Source organism: Anolis carolinensis, chromosome 6 (genome assembly GCF_035594765.1).
Source record: "Anolis carolinensis isolate JA03-04 chromosome 6, rAnoCar3.1.pri, whole genome shotgun sequence".
NCBI lineage: Eukaryota > Metazoa > Chordata > Lepidosauria > Squamata > Dactyloidae > Anolis > Anolis carolinensis.
This window is the reverse complement of record NC_085846.1, coordinates 18,688,141-18,715,137: the sequence shown is the minus strand read 5'-3', so window position 1 is coordinate 18,715,137 and position 26,997 is coordinate 18,688,141. Positions and strand designations below refer to the sequence as shown.

Sequence of the window (26,997 nt, the reverse complement as noted above, 5' to 3'; positions counted from 1 at the left end):
GTATTGTAAATTGTTGACGTACATGAAAAGCGGTATAAAAGTACCAAAATTTTGATTATACTAGAAAACTCTTCATGTGTTAGCTTAGCTGGTCTTTATCATGTGACATATGGGATATATGAAAAGCCTTTGTCCTTCTCCCGTTGTGGAGTTTGGAAAAATAGAAAACGCAAAAGAAAACGAATTATTGTGGGTGTATGGATTCATAGCAAAGGGAAACAAGTGGGACATGTCTTGTGAAAGTATGTTACGAGACATATGTAAAACCCTGAAGGCAAATGTACTTTTCCTATGCTAAATAAACAAATGTTAAAAATTTTCTTGTGATCTTCATTGGTACGGAACTGGGCAAGAAGACAGTTCAAAAAGCAGATAATAAAAGGAGGAAGAAGCCAGAGTTGGATTGAAAGAGAAAAATGATACCCAAGGCATGTTTTCAGGTAAGCTTTTATTAAATCGTCCACTCCAAATTCCTGGCAGTGTATTGCTGGAGTGTAGTGATAAGCAAGGTTCCTATCAGACTTATTTGATTGGTTGGTAAAGGATACCTAGCAATTTTTAAAAAATAAATATGTCTTCTCAGCCCCTCAACGGTCACTTTAGCAGCAATGTATGCAAACTAACGGAAAGGAGGTTGGGGAGGAACTGAAAATAGGTTAGGAAATCCATGCCGTACCCATCAGTTCTTCTTGTTCCCCCAGCCTTCCTGAAGCACTTCAATTACTAGTCAAACTCAAAGCCAATGACTGACATTAATTCCCATTACTAATACTGGTTATTTCCTGTATGACATGGGAAGGAAATTGTGTAAACCAGAAAGTATGGGAATGTATGGTCTGCCAGATGTTTTTGCCTACATGTCCCATCAGGCCAATGATAAGGAGTTGTGAAAATGGCAGTCCAAAACATTCGCCATGTTTGATGTAAACAAAACACTTGAGCAAACTGTTCTGTTTGAGCAGCTTCACTACAGTCTAATATGGAATTTGGGCATGAAGCTTAAGCAGCTACAGCCCAGAGTGTAACTTGTTGGAGCTATGATAGCTATTAAGCTTGCCTCATCTGCCGATTAAGTGCTACAGACAAGTAAAGCATTTCTTAAGGCAAGGGATTACACAGCAGGGTGGGAACCTCACGGCCTCCTAGATATTACCGGGCTACAATTTCGGTCAGTGCTAGTGGCATCTTTAAGAATGATTGCAGCCATAATCTGAATGTCTACAGGGCCACAAGCTTCCCCTCCCCTGAATTGCAAAAAGCTCCTAGCCTGAGAATAGCCTCTGTTCCTCCCAGTATGATCAGTAACTACTGCTACTACAGTCATTTTGCTTAATGTTTTGAGATACCCAGAGTATTTCAAAGCTCTTGTAGAAGCTTGTCACTACTGGATACCACCTCAAGCCATCACTGAGGCACATAAAAAAACTGACAATGGTAGGGCCCTAGTATCAACAAGCAGTGAGGGAATACAACAGGTTACATTATTTTCGACAGCTCTCTTTCCAGTGTAAAGTTCTTTCTGATGCTGGAGGAAAGGAGGGATGAGATTTTTAGTATGCTACCGTAGGTGCTGGGTTAAGTTATAGCTTATAGCAGACTGAGATCTTGAAAAAAAGCTCTTTTTTTGGGACTACAACTGCCAAAATCCCTCTGCTGGAGAGGTCACTGGTGATGCTAGCTGGGAGATTCTGAAAGCTGTTGTCCAAAAATAGCTGAATTCTGAACAAATCACAGGTATGGGGATGGTTTCACAGTATAGGTAGGAACAAAGAAAGATAGTGGTATCTGCAAAAACAACCCTCCATCTATTTCAAGAGCTGGTGTGATTTGAAGGCACTTGTTAAATGTGAGACAAAGGATGATAAGAGCCTTTGCATGGCCCAACAAAATATCCTGTGAGGTTCAAAGATAAATATGACAAAGATAACACTGCAGAGAGACAAAAAGGCCTCCCAATTCATAGTCCTTACCCCATGCGATGGGTCAAGGCCTAGTCAACTGGGTGTGTTGACACGTGAACTGACTGGACACAGGCTGAATTGAGCTAGGCCATGACACAGAGAAGATGTAGAACTGAAAAAAGGGAAATACTAATCTGGTCTGTAAAAACAAATGAAAAAAAATGCCTGTCCCTCACTACAGGAGTTATAAGCATTATACTGGCCTGTAATTTGACATTATCTTTTAAAGACTTGAGGCATAGTTATTAAATCATTTAGGATAGAAAAAATTGCATAATCCAATTAAACATGAAGAGCCATTTGGAAGTGTCGCTGTTCCTCCCATCTTTAAATTAGAGGTAACAGGAAAATCCCAAGGCACTGACCAATCAGATATAAGGATAGCGGAAGCAGAGGAAGTACATCACTAATTTCGGGTGAATGGCAATGCAGATATGGTTAGTCACAGTATGAAAGATCATAAGACACCGGAGCTATCCAAATATAAGGTTACTCTTTGACCTATGTGGAAAAAGGTGCCCACCAGACTGGAAGGCATCTAACTGGCCCCTTAGAAGATTCACAGTTGTAGGAGAGTCTCTTCTCTGGAGCAACTTAGAAAGGTGGGATGGGAGAGGGGGGTTGAGTGTCTCATGGAAATAGGAGACTGAACACATTGGGGAGTTTCAGCTCAGGTCTTGCTCGCCAATACTCAAGCGAAGGTATTCCTCATAGAGATGTTTCTGCAAGAAAAATAAATAAATGTGGCATTATTTGTATTCCAACACACTGGCCAAGTTCTTCTCTCATGGAAGTTATACCCACTTGAATAGCCATAACAGAGATCAGGCTCCTTGCTTTTTTCTACCCAAAACTGTTTGGCACATACACACCAAGCCCCAGAGCATAACACCAAATCACCCCAGAGCCAAGCTCTCAATACTATCAACCTTTTTTTCCAGCACCACGTCTAACACGTAATCTCGCCGATCGGCCAGCTGCCGCTTCTGCTTTTTTGACAGCGTGGGCTTCGTCCTAAGTAGGGCAGATAATGAAGAGATATCACGGAAAGGGAAGAACTATAGCATTGTGACAGGTGTCTTTTCTAGATGGGGAAATTTTAGCAGTTAAACCATGGACGCTTCTTACCTGAAAGTATAACTGGCCAAGAGCAAGAAGAAAATGGAGAGGAAGAAAAGGCCAAAGAATACTGTTAAGGTTTGCTCTTCGGGGACAAAACTCCAGACTGTGGCAACCGGACGCTAAAGAACAGAAAAAGACATGGCTGGTATTTACCCACAAAACAATAAGCACAATTTCTGCATTCTGTGCTATAAAAAGCAGAAGAGAAGCTGTAAAGGCAGAAACAATCCATTGTGTGTACCAAAAAAAGTTGAACTAAGTCCCTTAATTCTATAAAATAATCAAGTCAAATTTAATTATGGTTAATTTAATTATGATTAAATATGAAATCATAGAGTTGGAAGAGACCAGAAGGGCCATTCAGTCCAATCCTCTGCTATGCAAGAATACATAATCAAAGCACTCCTGATAGATGGCCACACTGCCTCCATTTTAAAAACTCTTTTAAGAACAAGACACCTCCATACTCCAAGGCAGCATGGTCCACTGACAAACAACTCTTACCCTCAGGATGTTTTTCTCACTGTTTGAATCCATTACGTAGTATTCTAGTCTCTGGAGCAGCAGAAAACAAGCTGCCTCCATCTTCAATATGACATTCTTTCAAACATGTTTAGTATATCCTTGTTTTCCATGTGACAGTCAAGTCCCTAAGGCACTCCTCACAGGCATGTCTTCCAGACCCTTTACCATTTTGATAGCCTTCCCTTGGACATATTCTAGCTTGTCAATATTCTTCTTGAATTATGAGAACCAGAATAGCATACAATATTCCAGGTGAGGCTGAACCAAAGCAGAATAGAGGGTATCATTACTTCTCTCAATCTAGACACTATACTCTTATTGATGAAGCCTATAATTGTATTGGCTTTTTTAGCTGCCTTGTCACACTATTGTCACATATCTGGCTTACAATCTAAGGTTCCTTGAGAATAAACAGTAATTAGTTGGACAGCATTGTTCAAGAAAACATGAAACTGATTTTTCTGGGACATCCAGGCCAAATAGTTTTCCCAAACACTCACCACATATAGCTCCAATGCTTGGCTTTGCTCCTTTCCCAAGACCAGAGTCCACAATTGGCGAGAAATGGAAGTGCCAAAAAGCAAGGTTACAAGGAGAAAGATGGGCAGTAGGCACCCAGCAATCCCCAGGAGTATCCCCCGGAAGCGGGCACGGAAGTTGCTGCTTCTGGTTTCACTGTACATAAAGAGAGGGGGAAAAGAAAAATACAGACCCACTCAGCAATGACAAACATGTTGCACTGTCTACTACTAGGTAGTAGTATATTGTAGATACTCATTCCCAGACTTTCTCTCCAATGTCACTATATTTTTAAAGAAAGCTCATCACCCCAAGCTCTCCTTGTCCAACATATTTTAGTTAAGAGTAATCATGTCAATTCTACCTACCTTTCTAAGGAACTCAAGAGTCTAATTTAGGCTGCATTACAATACATTTTTACTTGGGAGCAGGAGCCTTGATGAACTCAAAGGAATTACAGTAGAGTCTCACTTATCCAACATTCGCTTATCCAACGTTCTAGATTATCCAACACAGTCTGCCTTTTAGTAGTCAATGTTTTTATAGTCAACATTTGCAATACATTGTGATGTTTTGGTACTAAATTCGTAAATACAGTAATTACTATGTAGCGTTACTACATATTGAACTACTTACTTTAAGTAAAACATCATGTTTTGGTGCTTAATTTGTAAAATCATAACTTAATTTGATGCTTAATAGGCTTTTCCTTAATCCCTCCTTATTATCCAACATATTCGCTTATCCAATGTTCTGCCGGCCCATTTATGTTGGATAAGTGAGACTCTACTGTACTTCCAATGCAACATCCATAGGATTATAAGGCAGTCATGCAAATAAATGTTGCCTTAAATTAGACTTCCTTGTTACTTTCTGGTAAATTCACCCACTTCAGCCAATGATAGGAATCAAGTAGGAGGAATCTGACACCTAGTATGCATGAACAGGTAGCTCATAAACCATTAGCTTGGATGCCAGGCAATTCTAACTTACTACGTTTAAGTAGTCACCAACTTTTCTTTCCAACTCTCACTTTTATCTTTTATATTTCTACGGTCAAAATGTTTCAATACCCCTCCAGGATTATATATGATGTCTGCACAGAATGGCTAGTCTCACACTCAGCCTACTTTCCCATAGTTCTGATTCATAAAAATACCACATTTCTACTTGTGCTATCCTTCTTGTTGCCAACATTATCCTTTCTCTCAAAGTGAAGTTGCTCAATTCTCACAGTCCTGTGCTCTTACTTGTCCTCCTCTAGCAGACGAAGTGTAGCCTCATTAATGAGATGGCAATCCCGCTCCAGGGCATTGAGTGTGTGCTGCACTGTTTGGCTGATTGTCTTCTCAATAGATCGGCAGATTTCCTCAATCTGATTAATGCACCGGCTTGGCTGAAGGGGGGGGGGGGGGGGGAGCAAGAAATGTTACTTCCCTCACGGTTTTCCATATCATCTTAATTTAAAAGTCACTGCAGTCAGTCTGCCACATTCACTTAGGTTAGAAGCATAGGACCCAACATAAAAGGGGAAAAAAACACAACAAAGGGGGTGTTGCAGGTATTTCGGTACCTACAACAGAGACAGGGAGAAGAGATTTTTCAGTCTACAAGACAAATGTGTCCTAAAGCCTCCAATTCTGGCCTTCCATTCCCTCCTCCTATTTCAATGGGCCATTTTTACAGATGTGATATTTCCAGCCAAATTGTGATAGCAAACTCCTCATAATCTTTCTGACACATTCATTCTTTTGGACCCAGCAATCATTAATTCCCTACCTGGAGGTGGAGGGGATAGATGACTATCATCTTAAAAAAACAAACAAAACAATTCCTGACAGGGTTGCTGTGAGTTTTCTGGGCTGTATGGCCATGTTCCAGAAGCATTCTTTCCTGACATTTTGCCCACATCTATGGCAGGCATCCTCAGAGGTTGTGAGTTATATTGGAAACGAGGCAAGGACAGTTTATATATCTGTGGAAGGTCCAGAGTGGGAGAAAGAACTCTTGTTTGTTGGAGGCAAGTGTGAATGTTGTAATTATTCACCTTGATTAGCATTTAATGGCCTTGCAGCTTCCAGGCCTCACTGATTCTTGCCTGGGGGAATCCTTTGTTGGGAGGTGTTAGCTGGCCCTTATTGTTTTATGCCTGGAATTCCCCTCTTTTCAGAGTGTTGATCTTTATTTACTATCCTGATTTTAGAGGTCTTTTTAATACTGGTAGCCAAAATCTGGCTACCAGTATTTAAAAAAAACAATAGTAAGTAAAGAATGATCCAGTGATTCCAGCCATGAAAGCCTTCAACAACACAATTCCTGGCTCTTTCTAAAGCACATCACTTACTTTCAAGGCTCCTGAAGGCAAAGACATTTAAGAAGGGTGACAGACATTTGCCTGATCGGAAGGTTTGAAACTGCTTAGTCACCCTCTCAAGTGCCTTGCTTTCCAGCCTCCGCCCCACAGAGAACAGGCTAAATTAAACATTGTTGCAGCTCACTAAGGATCTCAAGAAGGCCCATCTGGTTCTCGGTCTCTCTAGCCATGCCCACCCTTACTCTAGAAGTATATGTGGTTGTCACTCACCTTACTGGGGCTGGGGATGTAGATTGTGGGCATGTCAAAACCACATTTGTTGAGACCCGGGCGCTTACAAAGTTCCTGGACAATTTGCATCAGCACCCTCTGCCAAAAAAGCATGACCAAAAGCAAGATTTTTTTAATATAAAAAAGCAAAAGCAAAAACATCAACAAACTTTGGCATTCTTTAAAGTTTGTATTGTGTTTTGCACTTCTTACTCAATTATCACCAGTAGACCCCCCTATTTATAGGTGGTACCTGTCTGTCCCCCTCTGCACCAGCCTCATCAGCTTTGCTGAGGTAGAAATGCAGCTTGTCGCCATGGCCCTCATTGAGCTGCTCCACAATGTTGAGGGTGCGCTTGCAAAGGGCCTGCCCCATAGGATCAAAGAAGACCAGAATGAGGTCACAGAGCTGACCTGAGGTGAGAAAACAGAGACAGGTGGCAGAGTTGTTTACCTAGAATAAGAGTATTAGCTATGTCAGACTGATATATATGAAAGAAGATTAATGGTAGTCATATACATACTTGGTTGGCAGCTATGCCAGAACACTAGATAAGGAGAAGTGGTATTAGCTAAGTTAAGAAAAGATGGGAGGGCTGCCTTATTGAAAAAAAAAAGATTAATATGTGATTTTTTCATCATACAGCTCCCACAACTTCCATGACAGCAATTTCAGCCACCACTTGCAGCTCCCTTCATGAGAAAATATTCTTACAACTAGCTTTAACCAATTAGAAATGGAAGCAGGAAAATCTCTTTTCGTTCCGTGCTTTCTACCACCTTTCTAGCCCTCAATGGCACAGTGGGTTAAACTCTTGTGCGGGCAGAACTACTGACTTGAAGGTTGGGTTGCTTACCTAAAGGTTGTTGGTTTTAATTCAACCCGATGAGAGCGTGGATGAGCTCCCTCTGTCAGCTCCAGCTCCATGCGGGGATATGAGAGAAATCTCCCACAAGGATGGTAAAGCATCAAACATCCGGGTGTCCCCTGGGCAACGTCCTTGCAGACGGCCAATTCTCTCACACTCATTTCAGTCGCTCCTGACACGAAAAAAACACCTTGCTTTATATGTGGTTTTCTTCATTTAGCAAACCTTTTGTATATCGAGATGGTTTGGGCCTACAATTTCCATCAGATCTGTGCAAAAATTGTTGGTGTCCTAGTCCAAAACATCTAGCTGGTAAAATATTTCCCATTTCTGATTTATACGTTTCATGCAATTCAGTTTTTTCTCACACAGACTTAGTTCTCCTAATGCCATACAGACTAGCAGAAGCCAAAACTATTTTATACTGCTAAGGCACTCACCAAACCATATAAGTGCTGCTTCTACATCAAATGGATATTTCATGTCACCATCTACCAAGCCTGGAGTGTCAAGGAAGGTGACCAAAGGGAACTGCTTCTGTTTGGAGGTGCAAATCTCAGTGCTGAGGTACTCTGGCACCCCTAAATGAAGGAAGGGACATAATATTAAACCTCTGCAGCAGCCATCTTTTTTAATTGACAGATAACAAACACCAACTGTATCTTCCACCTTCAGATGCCATCCTTTAAAGCTCTCCACTCATGTATCTTAACTACTGTCTTTAGCAAATCATCAGCATTATGTTTTCTGCTAGACAATAACTAATGTATAGCATGGCTTTATACACCATGATTTAATCTCAGTTCGTTTCAACTAACCTTTAAAACTCTGCAAAGCCTGGAAATGAGGGTACAGATGGAGTGTAGCATTGCCCTGTAGAAAAGGAAGTGGGGAAATAGAGGAGTATAAGGACATAGGATTGTTCTAAGCCTACAGGTACAGCACAGATTGCTTTTAAGAGGATTAGGCAAATCCATGGAAGACAATTCTATCTAATATACTAACAGGAAATCATACTCCAAACAGCAACATCCATGCATAAGGTATCAGATCTGAACATACCTTAAAGTCTGCATATATAGAAAAACAGTAGGGGAAAAGCTTTATGGGAAACAAGAATATACTCAAAAAAGAACTGAGCAGGCTTAGTGAGCAAAAACTGCTAGCAGGCTGGGCAGGGGATAAAACTACTGTGGGAAAAAAGCATAGACAGCAGAAATAATAGTAATAAAACTTTATTTGTATTCTGCCTTATCTCCCCAAGGGGACTCAGGAACACAAAACAATGAATACAAATCCCTTTTTACAGGTTCTACGGATCAAGCACTGTTAGTTGTAAGATCTCAAAACAAAAAGCTATGTTTGCAGTGTGTATACCTGGTCAAGGAATAACAGGCAACAAGGTTTTCTGAGGGCATTTGGTTGTTATTAGCCAAATGCAGGGGCAAGAACTGGCCCTATTATTTGGTATAATAAGGTGGCCACCTCAGGTGGCAGATGTTGACAGGAAATGACAAAATGATGGAGATAATTTTATGTCACTGCGCATTTCCTAAATTTGCTTACTATTTTTCAAAGGATGCTATTCCTGTGGCTGTATCGAAATAAGATTCAGTTGCCACTTAGTCAGCATTATGCCATGTTTCCGGATTGAGGTTTTGTAAAAAATTCCTTGCTATTTCAAACCAAATGTTTTCATTCCAGGAATTACAGCCTATTTTCCCATGACAACACAAGTCAAAGGATGAGTTTCTCACCGTGAGAGATTCTCGTTTTCTTCCACTGGTGATGAAGGTGAATCCCTGAGTCTCAATAGCAACACCAGTTCGTTGAATGTGCTCTTCCACATACCTGCAGGTACATGTTCAGGAAATAAAGATACAATATTCCCAATATTGAATAAAGATACAATGTTCCCAATATTTAAATATGCCTGGCTCTGAGCTAATCCTGGAAGGTGCAGCTTCCAAGAAATAACTCAAGAAGTCCTTATTAAGTAATCTGAAGATATCCTAGGAAGACAAGCAGCTCAAATTGTCCCAACATCTTGCAATATACAGGTTGAGCATCTCTTACCAAGTATTCCAATTTCCAAAATCTGATTTTGCTCACATAGGTAGCTGATATATCAACATATTCCCTTTCTGATGGTTCAATGTACCTAGGCTTTGTTTCATGCTCAAAATAATTTAAAAAATATCATAACAAAATATTGTTGGGCTATGTGTAGCAAAAAAGTAATAACTTTCATGTTCAGACTTGGATTCCATAGCTCATTATGTATATATATGCAAATGCAGTTATTCTAAAATAATAATAATAAACCCAAAACACTTATAACCTCAAGCATTTCAGATATGGCACACTAAACTTGTATTATGGCCTCACATCTTCCTCTTGAATAATGGAAAATTAAACCCATCACACAATGTTTCTGCATGCTCTATGTATTACAACTACAGTAGAGTCTCACTTATCCAATACTTGCTTATCCAAGGTTCTGGATTATCCAAGGCATTTTCGTAGTCAATGTTTTCAATATATCATGATATTTTGGTGCTAAATTCGTAAATACAGTGATTACAACATAACATTGCTGTGTATTGAACTACTTCTTCTGTCAAATTTGTTGTATAACATGATTTGGTGCTTAATTTGTCAAAATCATAACCTAATTTGATGTTTAATAGGCTTTTCCTTAATCTCTCCTTATTATCCAAGATATTTGCTTATCCAAGGTTCTGCCGGCCCGTTTAGCTTGGATAAGTGAGACTCTACTGTACTTTCATATATGCAAACAGAGCAGTATGATATATCTTGTATACCAGGGAAACTACCTATAAATTAGTAAGTATATAGATATTCATTCAATGCAGCACACTTTATACAAATCTTTCAAATGAGCCAGTCAACGCCAATACATAACATTTTACTGTTGATTACGATGTATCAATTGTATACATCCTATGGACATATCGACATCTCATATTTAAATACAATGCTTTAACCAATTTATCAAAAGAAATCTTGTGATTAACCACAACTTTAACTACGCCTTGCACATTGTCAATATTTCAAGATTAACCCACAATCCTTAATCCTTGATTTCCCCATTGTGCTTTGCATCTCTGCCAGTTCTGTGTATGCATTTCCCAGCAATAACTTACATTCAAGCTAAACCCCACCTAGACATTACCCAAAACTATCCTGCAACCATGCCATCTGTCACAAGGGAATTCCCCACACTGCCTCATGTCTATGCCAACCTCTTCCTAAGATTTTCCCACAATGTTTTGCATCCCTGCCAATCCATTTGTCCAGAAGGCCTTGTATCCACTCCTGCCATTTTCACAATCCTCTGCACTCACGCCAATGCCTAAGAATTCTCCCATAATGCTTTTTGAACACACTATAATGTTATGATATGGTATCACAAAATCACACTCACAACTATTTGTGTCACCCTTTGCTTACCAGTTAATGAAGCTACTCTTGCTAGCGCTGTGGTTGCCCATGACCATGACGGTCACTTTGCGGCGCGGTGGGAGCAGGGTCAGTCCCAGCCGTGCCCCGATAGTCACCAGACCTAGAAAGAAAGGGAAGAAAAAAACTTTAGGGTTGCCAAATTGAAAACTTGAGATGGCTTCTAGTGCTGTGCAGAAGAGGGCATTTCAGGAGGTGTTTTTTTTTTGCCACATAACCAAATGACAAACTATTAAAGGACAGAAGCTTTCTCTCTGGAATCCCTAGAAATGACTTCTTTATTGTGATTTTTTTTAAAAAAAGGTCACACAACCAGGTAACAAGCTACACCTGCTGAAATACCCTATTCTATGCAATCATTCAAAGGACAGGAGTTCTCATTCCGGAAACTCTAGAGGTGGTTTTTATTTTGTAATATTTTTTTATTATGTTTTATGTTTTTTATGAACATATGAACATTATGTTTTTTTGTCTCTTGAGTGCATGATATGAAACAAGTTGTTTTATGGGAGGGTATTTTGGGCACTGAAAAAGAAAATACTTCTAAAGCTCTGCTGTTTTTATGCACTGGCAAATCTGTTTTCCTGACAGATTACAGGTTATTCAGTCTAACAATTGAAAACATTGCCTAGAATAATTATATTTGCTTGTATACTACAAGAGGACATTCTGCTCTAAAGGTTGTTGTTTTTTTTTTTTTTTTTGCTCACCTCTAACAGGTTATGTTCTCTAATAGTTATATTCCAGAAACTTTGTTCTCGTGGCTGCCACAAACTATGTTGAACTGGTTGAGATTTTCATTGAAAAACTATAGCAGGATGTCCTGGCAAAACCCGTTTTTTGCAGTTCAATAAACTTTCCCAATGTTTTTATGATCGAACCAATTAGAAAATGACATTTATAACCCAGGAACAAAAATTGTGTCATATAGTGTAATTGGGTTGCTGTGAGTTTTCTGGGCTGTATGGTCATGGTCCAGAAGCAAATCTCTCCTGACGTTTCACCCACATCGCATCCTCACAGGTTGTGAGGTCTGTTAGAAACTAGGCAAGTGGGGTTTTTATATCTGTGGAATGTCCAAGGTGGGAGAAAGAAGTCTTGTCTGCCTGAGGCAAGTGTGAATGTTGCAATTGGACAGCTTGATTAGCACTGAATAGCATTGCAGCTTCAAAGCCTGGCTGTTTCCTGCCTAAACTGTAATGACAGCTTGCCTCCTAACTATTTCATATTGATTTTTCAAACGCAACCATGATTTAAAATAAAATAACATAATATAATAAATGGCACTGTAGATATAATAACAATATAATAATAAAATAATATAGATAATAAATTATATAACAAAATAAATATAATACAATAACAATAAAAATAGATAACAGATATAATAGATATAATAAAATAAATGATATAATAAAATAAACATAATAAATCAGATATATAAAATAAAAAATAATATTTATCCTCTAGATTGTACCACTTTCTTATGACCCTGTTCCCCGTGGTTTTTATCCTTATTTCTTTCTCACCCTGAGTTTTAACTCAGTGTTCATGCGGCCCGCCCTGGTTTTTATTGCTTTTCTGATTTTGTGCTGTATTATGTATATTATTATCTATTGTATTGTTTAACTGTGTTATGATGTGTTGTTTTATATTTTGTTATATTGTATTGTTCTGGGCATGGCCCCATGTAAGCCGCCCCGAGTCTCCGTTGGGGAGATGGTGGTGGGGTATAAATAAAGTTTTATTATTATTATTATATATATTATATATATAAACAATTGTATTATATATATATATATTATAGTAAAATATATAATATAGCATATATAATTAGTATAATAAATAATATAATAAACCCTTGCTTTACTGTAATATCAGAACTGAAGATTGTTTTTAATGTCTGCTAAGGGCCTCCAGTCTGTAAAAGAAGATTCTCCTGAGTCCTGGCAGCCCCATGTAGTAACTCTCTGTAGTAGATCCAGCCTTTCCATCCCCACCCCCTCCCCCCTATTTCCCTCTCCCCCAAACCCTCACCGTGACCCGGATGCACATAGAGCGCGTGGGCCTCGCGCAGGACCCGCTCCGTCACCGACTCGAGCCCTCCCCCGAGCGCCGGGTTGGCGGCCTCGCGGGCCTTGCCGCCCCTTCCCCCGGGCATGGCGGGCGGAAAGCACGACCAGGCCTGGGAAGAGGAGCCGGTGGGAAGGGACTACCGCTCCCGAGAGGCATTGCGCGAGGAGGGAGGGAGGGAAGAAGAAAAGAGAGCCGCCTTCCCCATATGACAACCTCTAGTCACGTGGCCTCCCCCCTCTCTCTCCCCCCTCCTTTGGAGTTCCTACGTCATCATCGTACATCCTCCTATGAGCTGGGGAAGCCTTTCCGAAAAGACAGACAGAGATAGGCACAGGGAGGATGGATACACACACGGACAGGCGGATGAACAGGCAAACGGACAAACAAACAGACGGGCGGACGGACAGTCACATCGACGACGGACAGTCACACGGACGGACAGACAGGCACAGAACGGACAGACGGACACACAGACAAATGGACGGACAGACACACAGACGGATAGGCAGACAGGGACGGACGGACAGACACATGGACAGACGGATGGATTGACACATTGACAGATAGACCGACACACGGACAGATGGACAAACTGAGGGGCAGGCACACAGACCAACGGACAGAGGCATATGGACAGATAGACAGGCACACGGAGGACGGACAGTCGCACAGACGGACGGGCAGACACAGGATAGATGGATGGACACACAGACAAATGGACGGACAGACACACAACGGATGGACAGACAGGCAGGCGCATGGATGGACAGGCAGATGGACAAACAGACAAATGGACAGACGGACACACGGATGGATGTACAGACACACGGACAGATGGACAAATGGACAGCCGGACAGATACATGGATGGACAGGCACACGGACGGACGGACAGAGGCACATTGAGGATGGACAGTCACATGGACGGACAGAAAGACACAGGACAGACAGATGGACACACAGGCAAAAGGACGGACAGACACACAGACAGGCAGGCAGACACGGATGGACGGACAGGCGCATGGACAGATGGACAAACAGACGGACGGACACAGACAGATGGACCAACACACAGACAGATGGACAAGCAGACTGGCAGGCACACAGACAGACAGGCATGTGGACGAACAGACGAACACAGGATGAATGGATGGATGGACACACAGACAAATGGACGGACAGGCGGACAGGCTCATGGATGGAAAGGCAGATGGACAGGCAGACAAACGGATGGAGAACAGGCCGGCCGGACAGGCACATGGATGGATGGATGGACGGACGGGCACATGGACGGACGGACAGAGGCACAGAGACGGATGAACAGGCACACGGAAGCAGACAGTCACATGGACGAACAGACAGACACAGTACGGACGGACAGATACACAGACAAATGGATGGACGGACAGACATACGGGCAGATGGACAGACAGTCACACGAACAGACAGCTAGATGTCCGTCCGTCTGCAGACCCTCCTACAGCTTCTCAGGAATCATAAAGGAAGCTGCATACCAGAACATATATACAAACAGTAAACAACAGGATCATGGATAAGCATTACTAGAGAAGGCTTGAAGAAAGTTGTCATTTCCAGCACTATGTAACACAATTTTTGTTCCTGGGCTATAAATATCATTTCCTAATTGGAAAGTTTATTAAACTGCAAAAACCTTTTGCAGGACATCCTGCAGCACATTTTGCTATAGTTTTTCAATGAATATCTCAAATAATTCAACATAGTTTCTGGCATCCACAAAAATTTTGGAGTATAACAACTACTTTCAAAGTAAGGACCACACAATTAACCCGGAAATTACAATTTCAAAACAGAAAGAGAAATCCTTTTTTAAATTTTGTTACATAGTGTAATGCAGGTTAACTGCATTATATGCATCTACCCTGACCATAGAATGCACTCCATGTCAGCTTGGGTGGGGCCCCAGTCAGATTCTAAGATGCACTTTCCCTCTTCCATATAAACAAATCTAAAAACAGCAAGTATCTTAGAATTGCAGATGCATAGAATCCAAAGTCCAGTCTTAGTACCTCTGTAGATTCCATGGCAGATAGTTATTAATCAATTGAAGGAAAGTTCAGCATATGAGTGTGTTGTGGGAATGAAACAGAGACATTGTTTGAGATGCCAATGAAACAAACTCATAATAGTTCATAGTCTTGTAAATTCCATTAGTTTATTCCAATGCATAGGTCAAAATATTAGCAAGGGAAGGGGAGAAATATACAGGCAGTCCCCAAGTTATGAACAAGATAGGTCCTGTAGGTTTGTTTTAAACTTGAATTTGTATGTAAGTCGGAATGGGTACTTTTTAAAGTTTAAATACAGCCAAAGCATAGAAGTAGCACCCCCATGGTATTTGTTTTGTTGTCTTTGCCCCTGTTCAGAAGATTTCACATCTCTTTCTGTCCCTGTGATAATTGGATTTTGAAAAATGTGGCTTGTTGTGGAAACAAGGATTGGAGATAAAGCTTCAGTGGAGACACTTTTTCCCCATGATGACTCTTTCAGGAGTGAATTTCTCTTCTTAGGGGTAGATTTCTTTCACTTCCTGTTGTCTCACCCCCATTATTAAGTCTGAGTCATTTGTAAGTTGGATGTAATTTGGGGACTGCCTGTACTCAAGTTCTCTCTACCAAAACGGTTCCAAAACATTTTGAGTCGTGGAACCCTTCAGAAGACTTTGCCCCCCCCCCCGAACCCTAACTGTCCCTAAGCTTTGTGAACCCACATCTTGGGGGTGGTAAGCTGGGGGGGGTGGGATGGCGAGTGGGGGGGGGAGGGGACGGACAACAGAACGCGTGTCGTAGGTTCGCCACCATTAATTTATTGCCTGGATGTTTTGTATAATATAGGTTTGTAAATAAAGAGATTCAAATTTTGTTTTTAAAGCAGAAGTACATTGAATTTCAATAAAATCTTCATACTGTGGCACAGTTTTTTTCACAGAACTTCTCTGATACTTTCATGAAACCCTAAGGTTCTGCAGAACACAGTTTAGGAACTGCTGTTCTAGGTCATGCCATATACCTGTGGGTGATTTCAGACATTAATCATATATGGAATTTTATAGTGACTCACAAATCAGCGATGTCATCTTTTAATTGTAACCCTACCATTTTCCATCATTTCTCTCTCATTTTTCTCTATGCCACAGAAATTGTGTTACAAAGGATACAATGTAATCATTGCATGACTTGTTTCATTGCTGATGGTAAAAGACATCTGTGTAGTCTTCGATTATACAAATGATCTCTGGAAATTGCATTACTATTTGGCCCTTAAATAAAGTTGGACTTTCCACAATTAGGATAAAGAAAGAAGCAGCTTAGGAACAGTCCCAGGAGGAGCGTGATGGAATGATCATGTCACGCAAATTCTACATAAAAATCAGTAAAGGAAGCATCGCAATTCCACAGTTAATATCTGGCAAGGAAACTGCTATGGAAGTGAAGTCAACTACTCCAGGAATGTTTTGTGAAAGTCTCCAGAGGCCCATCAAAATGTGCTTACAGCTGTGTGCGAAAAGTCAAGCCACTGCCTTCAAGTTCCTGAGCACAGATGTCATCCAGCCGTTCACTTTGAGCCACAGTGAAGTGTTCCTTCCAGTCTCCTACAGTGCCTTCAGGTGGCAAAACAATCCAGATATGAATTATCAGCAATCGTATTACAGTGTTATCTTTTTCTTGATACTGTTAACCTATTAGATTTCAATTGTTTCATTCTCTGGCAAGACTTTCTCACATTAATACATTGCTTGAAGTAATCCTGTACATCTGGCAGAGAACTCCAATTACTTTCCAGACAATTTTAGAATGGGTTTGAACCTCAAGTGAATGCATTGCCCTTCCACTCCTGTATGACTGATAAAAGGGATTTTTTTTAACTTCTCATTTCTGTTAGCCAGAGTTTTATTGATCCCTGCCTTTATTCTTCAATAAAGTTTGCCCAACAAAGCCATGGGTTGAAGTTGACTTTTTTCATCAACTATCGTTATCTTAACTACCCAACAAATTTGAGGGTGGGGGATAAGTTCATTCTCATAATGCATTACATTTGAACAAGGATAGACACTGTTTTTTTTACTTAAGATCTTATTACTAGCACTTCTTAAACTTTTCCCCTTGGGACCCTTTTTTGCTTGAGAAATGTTTACATGACCCCAGGTATATAGATGTATACAATTGTATAAAGATCAAACATTAACTGATAACAAACCCGCATTTTTAAGGCTTGCTCAACAGGCTAACTTTCTTTTTTATGAAGTACAGTTGAAGCATCTGCAAAAGTCCAATGCAGAACATTCATGTAAATGCCAAAAACAGCCACTAGGTGACATTCAGAAAACTTTTACTGTTGCCATTTTTGGAGGACCGCAATATTGAGCTATCGGGACCCCATGTTTAAAAAGCAGTACCTTAAATGTACAGTGAGATCAACAGTGGCCTACTTTATGAGATGAATGGCAAACATTTATGGAAAATATTAAACCCAAATCAAGGTTCTTTGTTCACTGAATTGTACTTCAAGTTAGTGCTGGTGTTCTGTTCCCAGCTGTCCCTCTTCTTTTGCAATTTAGAGCCTAAGAAGATTACTTGCTTGGACAACAACTGGCAGAATCCTAAAATGCTGGCCTGGGGATTAAGAGACTTTTTATCCAAAAACTATTTCCAAGCTCTGGCCTTAGCTATTTGAGGGATGGGCAACTATGGAAGACCATAGGGACACATGAGCTCACCAAGAAACTTGAAAGATTACTTGATTACATAAGATTACATAATTGAACTAATTATGTACACTTTTACATAATAAGTATTATCTACTTATAAATGTATAACTTTTTTTTAGTTTGTGCTTGAAATCACACTTGCCAGTCATCTCCACATATCCAGACATTATTTCAGGACAGTTAGAGCAAAATAAATTGGAAATAAATCTTTTTGACATTGGGGACATAGAACTTGGATCTGAAAATAACAGCTCTTTGAGGCTTCAACCAACCATGGGTCACACTTTGCCTACCCCATACCTATCCCTTCTGGTGACTCTGTTTAATCTGAAACTGTAATCTGGTCATTCTCACCTTTTCTCATGAAGGGGGAGACAGTCTGGTCCATAATTAAAGAAGGTACAGTGGTATAATTAACACATGGATTTCCTTTCATTTTTTCAAAGATTGTGTGTTGCACAATCTGATTTACCACCAGTTCTGAGAGCTCCACCTCTAAGAATTGGGCAATTTTGCAGATTTCTTGGGCAGGATCCTAGAGAGAGTGAAACAGACAGACAGACATGCCACATATATTGTTGAGCAGGACTGGGTCTGTTGCCTGAGAAGCTGTCCGCGAAAATACATCTTCATTCTTTGCCAGATTTACATACTGCTTGAGAAACCGACAGCACAGGAGTCATTACTTGGGATACTATTAAGGAGTATTCTTATGTAGATAAATGTTTAATTATGGAGTGATATTTGTGTATTAGTTGCTCACCTCTTTCATATCTTCGTAAAAGAGATACAGAATTGGGTGATGATTCTTAGCCGTCCACCAACCACGAACATGATCAAACCAACTGCCCCAATTAACTGTAATAAAAGACTAAAATTGTATCTTTTCTTTTTTTTTTAGGTTGGAGGGAAAATAGCTAAAAAGGTTTACAGGTTCCATATTCTCTAATATTTCATAGATTAAAACAGAGATAGATATGGCCAAGCAACATCACAGTCTGGGTCAATTTCTGAGTAATGAGTATACAAATAAGGCGAGGCTGCAGCTGTCTGTTTTTGTCTAACTATGCAAGAAAGGACAAGATTATTCTCCTTGTTTTCTGCCCATCATTTTGAACTAGCTGAATCCAAACAACCTTAGCACTCTAATTTGGCAGCAACTGGACTAAAGTGAGTTCAAAGAAGGAAAATAGGAGAAGGATAGAGAAATCAGAACATTTCAAATGTAGCTGGAGTAGTGGAGTGACAGAGGATGAATAGGGACATTCCCTGGCAAATCAGGACAGTTGGAGCATGTGACATTAATATCATTATACAGCTCAAATGTCTTTATTTGACTAAATTTGTGTATCCTACTCTCCCCCCCCCCCCCCCCCCAATCTATAAAGTTGTTTTGAACATTTTCTCTGTTTTTCTGCATTTTCCACTTACGGTTCCCAGCAATAAAATCTTCCAGGAACTGATCCCAGGTTCCAGGTTCTGGGAAAAATTGATGCATGAGGTGAAAGTGAAAATAGGAGACCACACAATCTTTGATATTTCTGGCCACATAAATGATCTGTGGGGAAAAAAGTAAAATTGATATGAATGATATAGGAATCCCAGTTCCAGCTCAGAGCATGGAAAAGTTATTTTTTGAAATGCAACTCCCAGAACCCCACAATAATGCAGGTTATGGGATTTAGGAAGTTGCTGCTCAGAAAATAGTAACATTTAAGTCCCATTAGTGGGAGAAAAGCAGGATAAAAGTTGTTGTTGTTGTTGTTATTATTATTATTATTATTATTATTATTATTATTATTATTATTATTATTATTACATTCCCACAATTTTCTTACTTTTTCTTTGTTTTAAGAAAAAAATGTACTGAGGTTGAAATAAGGTCAATAAACTGCTAATTGTTTATTTTTAGTGTATTATTATTACTATTACTACTACTAAAGGTAATAATTGCTACTAGTAGTGTTTTCATTATATACTAATATTTATTTCTATTCAGATTAATGACAACCAAAAGTTTCATTAAGAAGTCCAGTTTTAGATAATAGGGCTGGCTATGGTTTATGTTATATCCCCAGAAAAGGGATGGAGTGGGAGAGAATGAAGATTTGGAAGTCCCAGACTTATAAGCTGGATACGACTGTGATTGTTGCTTATCATGGAGATGTCCATAAACTAATTTGGTACTCTGCTATCACAGAAATATCCTCTGAAAAAAAGAGTGCCTAAAAACTGGCAGTGAAATCCAGTGACCCCTTGGATCCATTTCCATTGAACTACTGATACCTTCAAACACAGGATTATTATCTAACAGATGTTCAAACAGAGAATTGTTCTCTAAAATAGGGTGCACAAGGGACAGGTGGATCTACATAGGTAATCGCAGTTGCATATGATTTTTTTAAAGGCAATTCTATATACCATTCAGAGGAGGCTAAGCTAGACACGAGGTAGAAAAGCTTTGCTGGTTGTGTATACTATGTCTATTCTGCTGCTCAAATTGTGACTTCTTGATTCATGTCAAATCAGAAAAGAAGTCTCTGGATTGGATCCCTATCATAGCAGATCACAATCAAAAGAGAGTTGGGTTGGTGACCTGAAGGCTGCCAGGTTCGAATCCCACCCAGGGAGAGCGCGGATGAGCTCCCTTTATCAGCTCCAGCTCCATGTGGGGACATGAGAGAAGCCTCTCACAAGGCTGGTAAAAACATCAAAACATCTGGGCGTCCCCTGGGCAACGTCCTTGCAGACAGCCAATTCTCTCCAGAAGCAACTCAAGTTGCTCCTGACACACACACACACACACACACACACAAAACCAAAAGAGAGTACAAAAGAGGATACAGATTTGTTCCCAGGTACTGTACAATTAATTGTTGATGGGCTAATTCAAGATCCAGTTTTCTGTTCTTATTGTTCTTGATTTTTAAACCAAGACTGGACTGCACAACTCTTCAAAAAAAAAGAAGAAAAAAAGAACTGTGCAGTTCACCTTTGAGCAGAAAGATTTTTAGAGAATGGGAATGGTGCAAACCCATGGCACCAAATGTAAACATAACATTATCTAATCCAGGAGATGAACCGAGAATCTCAGGTCCTCTGTTTTCTGTTTTCTGCAAAAATGTCACTTTTAACTCCTTAACAAGAATCTTTTTCCCCCTTTGTATATGGTTTTTTCAAATGCAGGAGTTGTCTATATAGGATACATGGCCAGCTCTTAAGTGCCTCTTTTAATATTGAAAACATCCCCACACTTATAAGTGTCTGTATAGATATTTGTTTCATGAAACTATGAATGCCTTAGTCAGATACATGTTGGCAAACAATTACCAAGTTGTGCCCTCTCTGTGCTAATTGTCCCACCTCTCCCTATACTCACTTTGCAGTTTTGTTGCCAGAAAGAAGGCGGCAGGAGCTGAACAGGGAGATGAGTTTTGAGAAAACGTGGAGAAGGCATTGTTTTCGCTATTTCAAAGCCTGAAACACAAGAGGAAGACATTCGGCTTCATGCTGAGATGGTTGATGTTTTATTGCTATATCCTTCCAAGTCAAGTCTTGACATAAAACAACTATGTAATATAGTTTTCTTGACAAGATTAATTCAGAAGAGGTTAGCTTTTGTCTTCATCTAAGACAAGTTGTGTGAAGTATAAATTCTAGGCTGAAAGCTGCCTCACACATACTTGTTTTTGTGAACCCTCAGAGCCCCATAGATGTTCAAAAGTCATTTTAGCCTTATATACCTTCTATGGATTTGAGGAAGGGTATTTTCATCTTTTAGGACCAGGAATATTATTTATTTTAAAAAGAGGGCATGAGTAGGAACTGACTATGACATCACTTCCTTTTTAAAAAATGACCCAAAGAGGTCCAACAAATGATAAAATACCCCCATGGCCCAAAATAATGTATTTATTGTAGGGATATGGGTGTTTGCAGCCCTGCAAGGTCTCCTGTATGGACTAATATGACCCATATCCTCCAATAATTGCCCATTCCTGCTTTATGGCTGAGAGAGTTTGACTTGCCCAAGGTCACCTAGTGAGTTTCCAGGTCTGAATAGGAATTTGAACCTTGCTACATCTCAATGGCAGTAATGCTGAAAAAACCCGCTAATATCCATGATGTCTCTCACCATAATATTTCTGAAGTAATGTTTCCTTACCACTTGAGGAACTGGGTATGGGAGAGCAATATTCTAAGAAAGGCATCCTTTTGTAGATGGGGGCCCGTGCACATTTTTGAGGGTCTCCACCTTGCTGGATCATGTCCACAATTTCTTGTGTCCAAGTGGTCCCTGGCAAAGAGAGGAGAACAGAAAGGCAATCCCATAATTCACTCAGAGAATCCCATCCCAATACTGTCTTGACACTGCCCAACCCGTTCCTTTACCTGCTTTGGGATAAGTGCAAATGATAAGATCATCTGGCCTGGCTTTAAAGTGCCATATGGAATCCCAGTTCTCTGCAGTTTCACTGAACAAAGGGATGCCTTCAACTTCCACCGGTGTCTTCCTCATGCATGATTTTAGATCCAAATTTTCCAGTTCTGATTCGAGACTCATTGCCTAGCAGGACACGAAAGGTGAAGATGTGAGCAATCTTCAAGCCAAGCATTTTTACTACCTTCTCTCACTGGTGGCCTTCCCTCTTGTGATTTTCACTCCCCTTTCAGACTATTAAACATTGATTGCTTTTCTTCTTGAATTTCATGCTTGGCTCAGGAAATAGATTAGGTATGCGTGTTTTTGAGCCTGCGAGAGTTGTGCGCAGCAAGGGGAGGGTATTTTCTGTTTTGCTAGAGCTACTGTTGAATTTTCATTGGGAAGGAAATTTACTATTTGGGGAAGTTACTATCTAGATAGCATATCCTAGAATCTCTCAGCAGATGGAGTTAGGTAAAGAGTGCTATTTTCATTATTAGAACTGGGGATTAAGCACTCAATACACAGTATGACACTTGAGTATATTCCATGTTTTCCGTTAATTTTTTAATTGTTGGGAGTTGTAATTAAGACTCATCATGATGTTTTGGCTGGTGTGTAGTTTGTGGTGTTTGGTTCATTGGACAGCAGTAGTACACAAGAGTTGTCTATTACATGTGAGCCTCCCACTTATTTATAGTAGCAAAGGCAGAGCCACTTCATAGCATCCAATGAAACAAGCCCCTTGGCAAGGAGCAATTACACGTAGATTTTGTTTTCAGGCATTGAGCTGTGGTCATATGGTGGATTCCTCTTAGTGATACATTACATCAGTGCAGTATAAGGGCATAATTCCCTAGGAAAAGGAATTTGCATTACCCTTCCACCACTACCCCAGGATCTACTAAAGAGCCCTCATTCAGCTACCAGGATTCAAGTGACCTTTACCTCCACAAGAGTCTGAGCAAATCTGCTAGGGCTAGGAATGGAAAGGAATTTTCAAAATTATTTTTAGAAGCATTGAGAAATCTTAATGCACAAAACTGGACTGACGAGAATCTTTCCAGTTCTGGAATTGCTTTGTGCAAACTTGGGGCACTGTTGTTTTGCACAGAAAGCAGCATTGCGCAAAAGAACTACCTGCTAATTTTGTAGAGAAAATTGTCATGGAAATCTGCAGTTTTGAAAAATGTTTTCACAATGACAACTAAACTGCTTTTCCTTATTAAAAAAGAGCAATATCCCAAGCTGGGCAATGTGGTGCATAGCATATTGAAATCTCATGCAGGACAAAAGAAATTGGTGTATCTTATACAGGGGTCCTCAAACTAAGGCCCAGGGGCTGGATGCGGCCCTCCAAGGTCATTTACCTGGCCCCCCGCCCTCATTTATAATATAATATTTTTATATCCGTTTTAATAATATTATTGTATATACATATGATATTGATAATAATATTATCATTTTATATAACATAATACTAATAATAATACCATATAATATTAATTATATGTTATATATTACATATAATATTACAGTATAGTGATATAGTTCAATATAGTAATATATAATGCTAATATTGTGCTATGCTAATAATATAATATACTTTATGTACATACAGCTGCTCTGAGTTCCCTTCGGGGTGAGAAGAGTGGGATATAAATGTAGTAAATAAATGTAGTAAATGAATAAATAAATAATTTTGGACTTAAGCTCGCCCAAAGTCTGAAATGACTTGAAGACACACAACAACAACAATCCTAATTAACCTGACTATCTCATTGGCCAGAAGCAGGCCCACACATCCTATTGAAATCCTGATAGGTTTATGTTGGTTAAAATTATTTTCATTTTTAAATATTGTACTGTTTTTTCATTGCTATTGTTGTTGTTTTGCACTACTAATAAGATATGTGAAGTGTGCACAGGAATTTTTTTTCCCAAATGATAATTTGGCCCCTCAACAGTCTGAAGGATTGTGGACCGGCCCTCTGCTTTAAAAGTTTGAGGACCCCTGATCTTATATGTAGAGAAGAGGTGAAACACCGAGTGCCAAAGGAGCATCCACCCAGGGAGCAGTATACCTTCTCTCTACCTATCATCCTTCCCCTCACAATACCTGGTTCCCTATCAGATCTTTTTTTAAAAGCTCTGTGCTCCCTTCCAAGATTCAAAGAGGAAAGTAAATCAATAGATGGGTAAATGTTATTTACCACCCCCCTCCCCAACCTTTTGCATACTTACTATTTATTGCAGACCACCAGTGCTACTATTTTGTTGTTGGATGGACAGACCAGATTGAACCTGAAGAATCAAAGACCAAAGTCTAAGGTAGGGTGGGTATCTGTTCCAGCTCCTAATAGGTTCTCCGAAAACCATGCAAGAACCTAGATGCACATTACATTAATCTCCTTAGAAGGAGCCAAGTGGGCATGCCCACTGAACCTGAAGATGGGCAGAGATTTCTGGAAGAGGATGGCAGCAGTGAGCTTTCTCCGTTCTCCTACTTGCTATTCCTGTCATTCATACCACATTACCTCTGATGGTTCATCACCATTTTCAAGTAGTACTTGATGTATTGCCAGTATAGCTACAAACCAAAGTCATTATGCTTCATGTGGTATCAAGCTGCATGAATTATACAGTGTAGATCAGAGCTTTCCAAATGGAGTTGTGGTACGTTAGCGTGTTGTTGGCTTCAGTGTGTAACAGCATAACAAGAAACAACACAAAAATGGGAAATGTATGTTGTTCTCTTACAAAGAATATATTTGTTAAAATATAAATGAGAAGTTTTCATGAGATATGCTGTGTTCCCATACACTGTATTATTGCCATTTATGTATGTGTATGTATGTATATGTATGTGCCCCCAATGGCACAGCGGATTAAACCACTGAGCTGCGGAACTTACTGACCGAAAGAATGGCTGTTCGAATCCAGGGAGTGAGGTGAGCTCCCACTATTAGCCCCAGCTTCTGCCAACCTAACAATTCAAAAACATGCAAATGTGAGTAGATCAATAGGTACCGCTCCGGTGGGAAGGTAATGGCGCTCCATGCAATCATGCTGGCCACATGACCTTGGAGTCATCTATGGACAATGCTGGCTGTTCGGCTTAGAAATGGAGATGAGCACCCCCCCCCCCCCCCAGAGCTTTCCAAATTGAGTTGTGGCACATTAGTGTGTTGTCTCCAAATCTGCTCAGCCTGGAATTTGTACCGGCTAGCTTGCAAACAGTATGAGCATCCTCAATCAACAAGAGAAATTCCTTCTGGAATTAGCAGTAAAACTGCAATTCTGAACTTTAAAAAAAATGAATGGAAAGAAAGAGGAAAATTATGACTTTGCAGCCTAAAGACTTCTCAGTTTGCTTGCAGGAAGTTAAATGACTAGCACTATGGCCACAGGGAAGTGCGGTATTCAAAGTAATGCTCCCAACATGGCCACAATGGCACATTAGTGTCCTCAAACTCACTGCACAGTGCTTTTATATTATTGAACCACCTGAAAACACTTTGAACACCAATTCGAAGCTCTTTCAGCTGTCTACAAATGGGAGTTCCTCATTTTTTGAGATGTAGCCTTTCAACATGAGTTGAAGCCTGGCTTGGAATGACTCCACAGTGACACTGTGTGGTGGTAAACCTTTGGTTTGTTACAGGGGAGCTTCAAACCCATGATACAAGAAGCCAGATGCAGGGGGAGTAGGCTTTCTGTGTGTTCAGAATTGGTGGCCAGTATTGACTGCAATACTGGTCATGTTGCAATGTTAGGGCCACCTTTTGTGGCAATTAGTATGGACCCCGAATCTGGGATTCTCAGTACCTAGGTCTATTCAGCACTGGTGTAATTGGGGGACTCCCCTTCAGGGATTTGGGGTGTGTGTGAAGAAACCAGGTTGAACTTGGCTATGAAGCAGAGAAAGTGGCAGGCAGTCATGAAAAAAGGATGGCCATATTACATATGAATAGACTCAGTCAAGGAAGCCAGAGCCCTGAATTTACTGATTACAGGGTAACATAGAGGTCTCCTGTAGGTTTACCATAAATCGAAATTGATTTGCCAGTTAACAAGTCCTGAATTGTGCATAGTCATTAAAATGTAATTTTCCAGAAATTTTCTTGGAGAAATAAGAAAATGACTCAGTGCTCCCTTCAGGAAGAAAATTAACACATTGAGATCCCATGCAACTCTTTAAAAAGTGTGTATGTGTATAACACCATCAAAAGAGCATCCATTCACAGAGCAACAAACCTTCCTTCCACCTATCTTCCTTCTCTCCACAATACTCTTGCCAAATACTCTTAGCACTGGGCTCCCATCTAGTGTTTCTATGGCTTGGTGGAACAGTGGAAGTGGGACATTACTATATGAATAAATGCTGTTTAGAACACCCACTCATTTTTATATATTTACGTTTGATTGGTGATCACCAAATATACTACTCTGTTGTTGGAAGCGAGACCTGGTTGAATCTGAAGTCTGAAACACCAAATCCAATGCTTGGGTGGGTGCTTGCTCCAGCTCCTAATAGGTGCTTCTGCATTTATGCAATAGCCTAGTTACATATTACATATTTTTGTACCTTAGAAGGAGCCGAGTGAGCATTGCCTTTTGAGAATACTGCCTTTGGACCTTGAAGATGAAAAAAGATTGCTGGAAGGGGGTTGCAGATGAAGCAACAAC

At 40.1% G+C, this 26,997-nt stretch overlaps 2 protein-coding genes across 4 annotated transcripts; both read right to left on the bottom strand.

The window, feature by feature from the left end:
* Positions 1-431: 431 nt before the first annotated feature.
* On the bottom strand, positions 432-13,320 carry LOC100567541 (uncharacterized). Of its 2 annotated transcripts, none has more exons than XM_008117531.3 (12): positions 13,101-13,320; positions 11,055-11,166; positions 9,338-9,431; positions 8,399-8,453; positions 8,021-8,161; positions 6,965-7,125; positions 6,712-6,810; positions 5,378-5,523; positions 4,109-4,283; positions 3,090-3,202; positions 2,891-2,975; positions 432-2,683 (listed from the first exon to the last, which is right to left on the bottom strand). In XM_008117531.3, exons 1-12 carry the CDS (start codon positions 13,222-13,224, stop codon positions 2,627-2,629), a joined length of 1,362 nt encoding a protein of 453 aa, XP_008115738.2. In that variant the 5' UTR covers positions 13,225-13,320; the 3' UTR covers positions 432-2,626. The 2 variants fall into 2 exon arrangements, with proteins under 2 accessions (XP_008115738.2, XP_062813248.1); XM_062957178.1 differs by lacking the exon at positions 13,101-13,320 and adding an exon at positions 12,934-13,023.
* Positions 13,321-15,963: 2,643 nt separating this feature from the next.
* On the bottom strand, positions 15,964-24,649 carry LOC100560530 (sulfotransferase 1C2). 2 transcript variants are annotated; one of them, XM_008117530.3, is made up of 8 exons: positions 24,553-24,649; positions 22,278-22,452; positions 22,051-22,182; positions 21,265-21,362; positions 19,317-19,443; positions 18,649-18,743; positions 18,240-18,420; positions 15,964-16,778 (listed from the first exon to the last, which is right to left on the bottom strand). In XM_008117530.3, exons 2-8 carry the CDS (start codon positions 22,447-22,449, stop codon positions 16,666-16,668), a joined length of 918 nt encoding a protein of 305 aa, XP_008115737.1. In that variant the 5' UTR covers positions 22,450-22,452; positions 24,553-24,649; the 3' UTR covers positions 15,964-16,665. The 2 variants fall into 2 exon arrangements, with proteins under 2 accessions (XP_008115737.1, XP_003225267.1); XM_003225219.4 differs by lacking the exon at positions 24,553-24,649 and having other exon boundaries at positions 22,278-22,623.
* Between the last annotated feature and the right edge of the window lie 2,348 nt (positions 24,650-26,997).

Bases quoted from the DNA above. Each gene is read 5' to 3' on its own strand.
- LOC100567541 (XM_008117531.3), bottom strand. From the start codon at position 13,224: ATGCCCGGGGGAAGGGGCGGCAAGGCCCGCGAGGCCGCCAACCCGGCG. The intron at 11,167-13,100 runs GTGAGGGTTTGG...CTTTCTTTCTAG, and splicing joins CTATGTGCATCCGGGTCACG to GTCTGGTGACTATCGGGGCA. The intron at 8,454-9,337 runs GTGAGAAACTCA...CCTTTTCTACAG, and splicing joins GAAAACGAGAATCTCTCACG to GGCAATGCTACACTCCATCT.
- LOC100560530 (XM_008117530.3), bottom strand. From the start codon at position 22,449: ATGAGTCTCGAATCAGAACTGGAAAATTTGGATCTAAAATCATGCATG. The intron at 22,183-22,277 runs GTAAAGGAACGG...TCTCTTTGCCAG, and splicing joins TTGCACTTATCCCAAAGCAG to GGACCACTTGGACACAAGAA. The intron at 21,363-22,050 runs GTAAGGAAACAT...CTTGTGTTTCAG, and splicing joins CATACCCAGTTCCTCAAGTG to GCTTTGAAATAGCGAAAACA.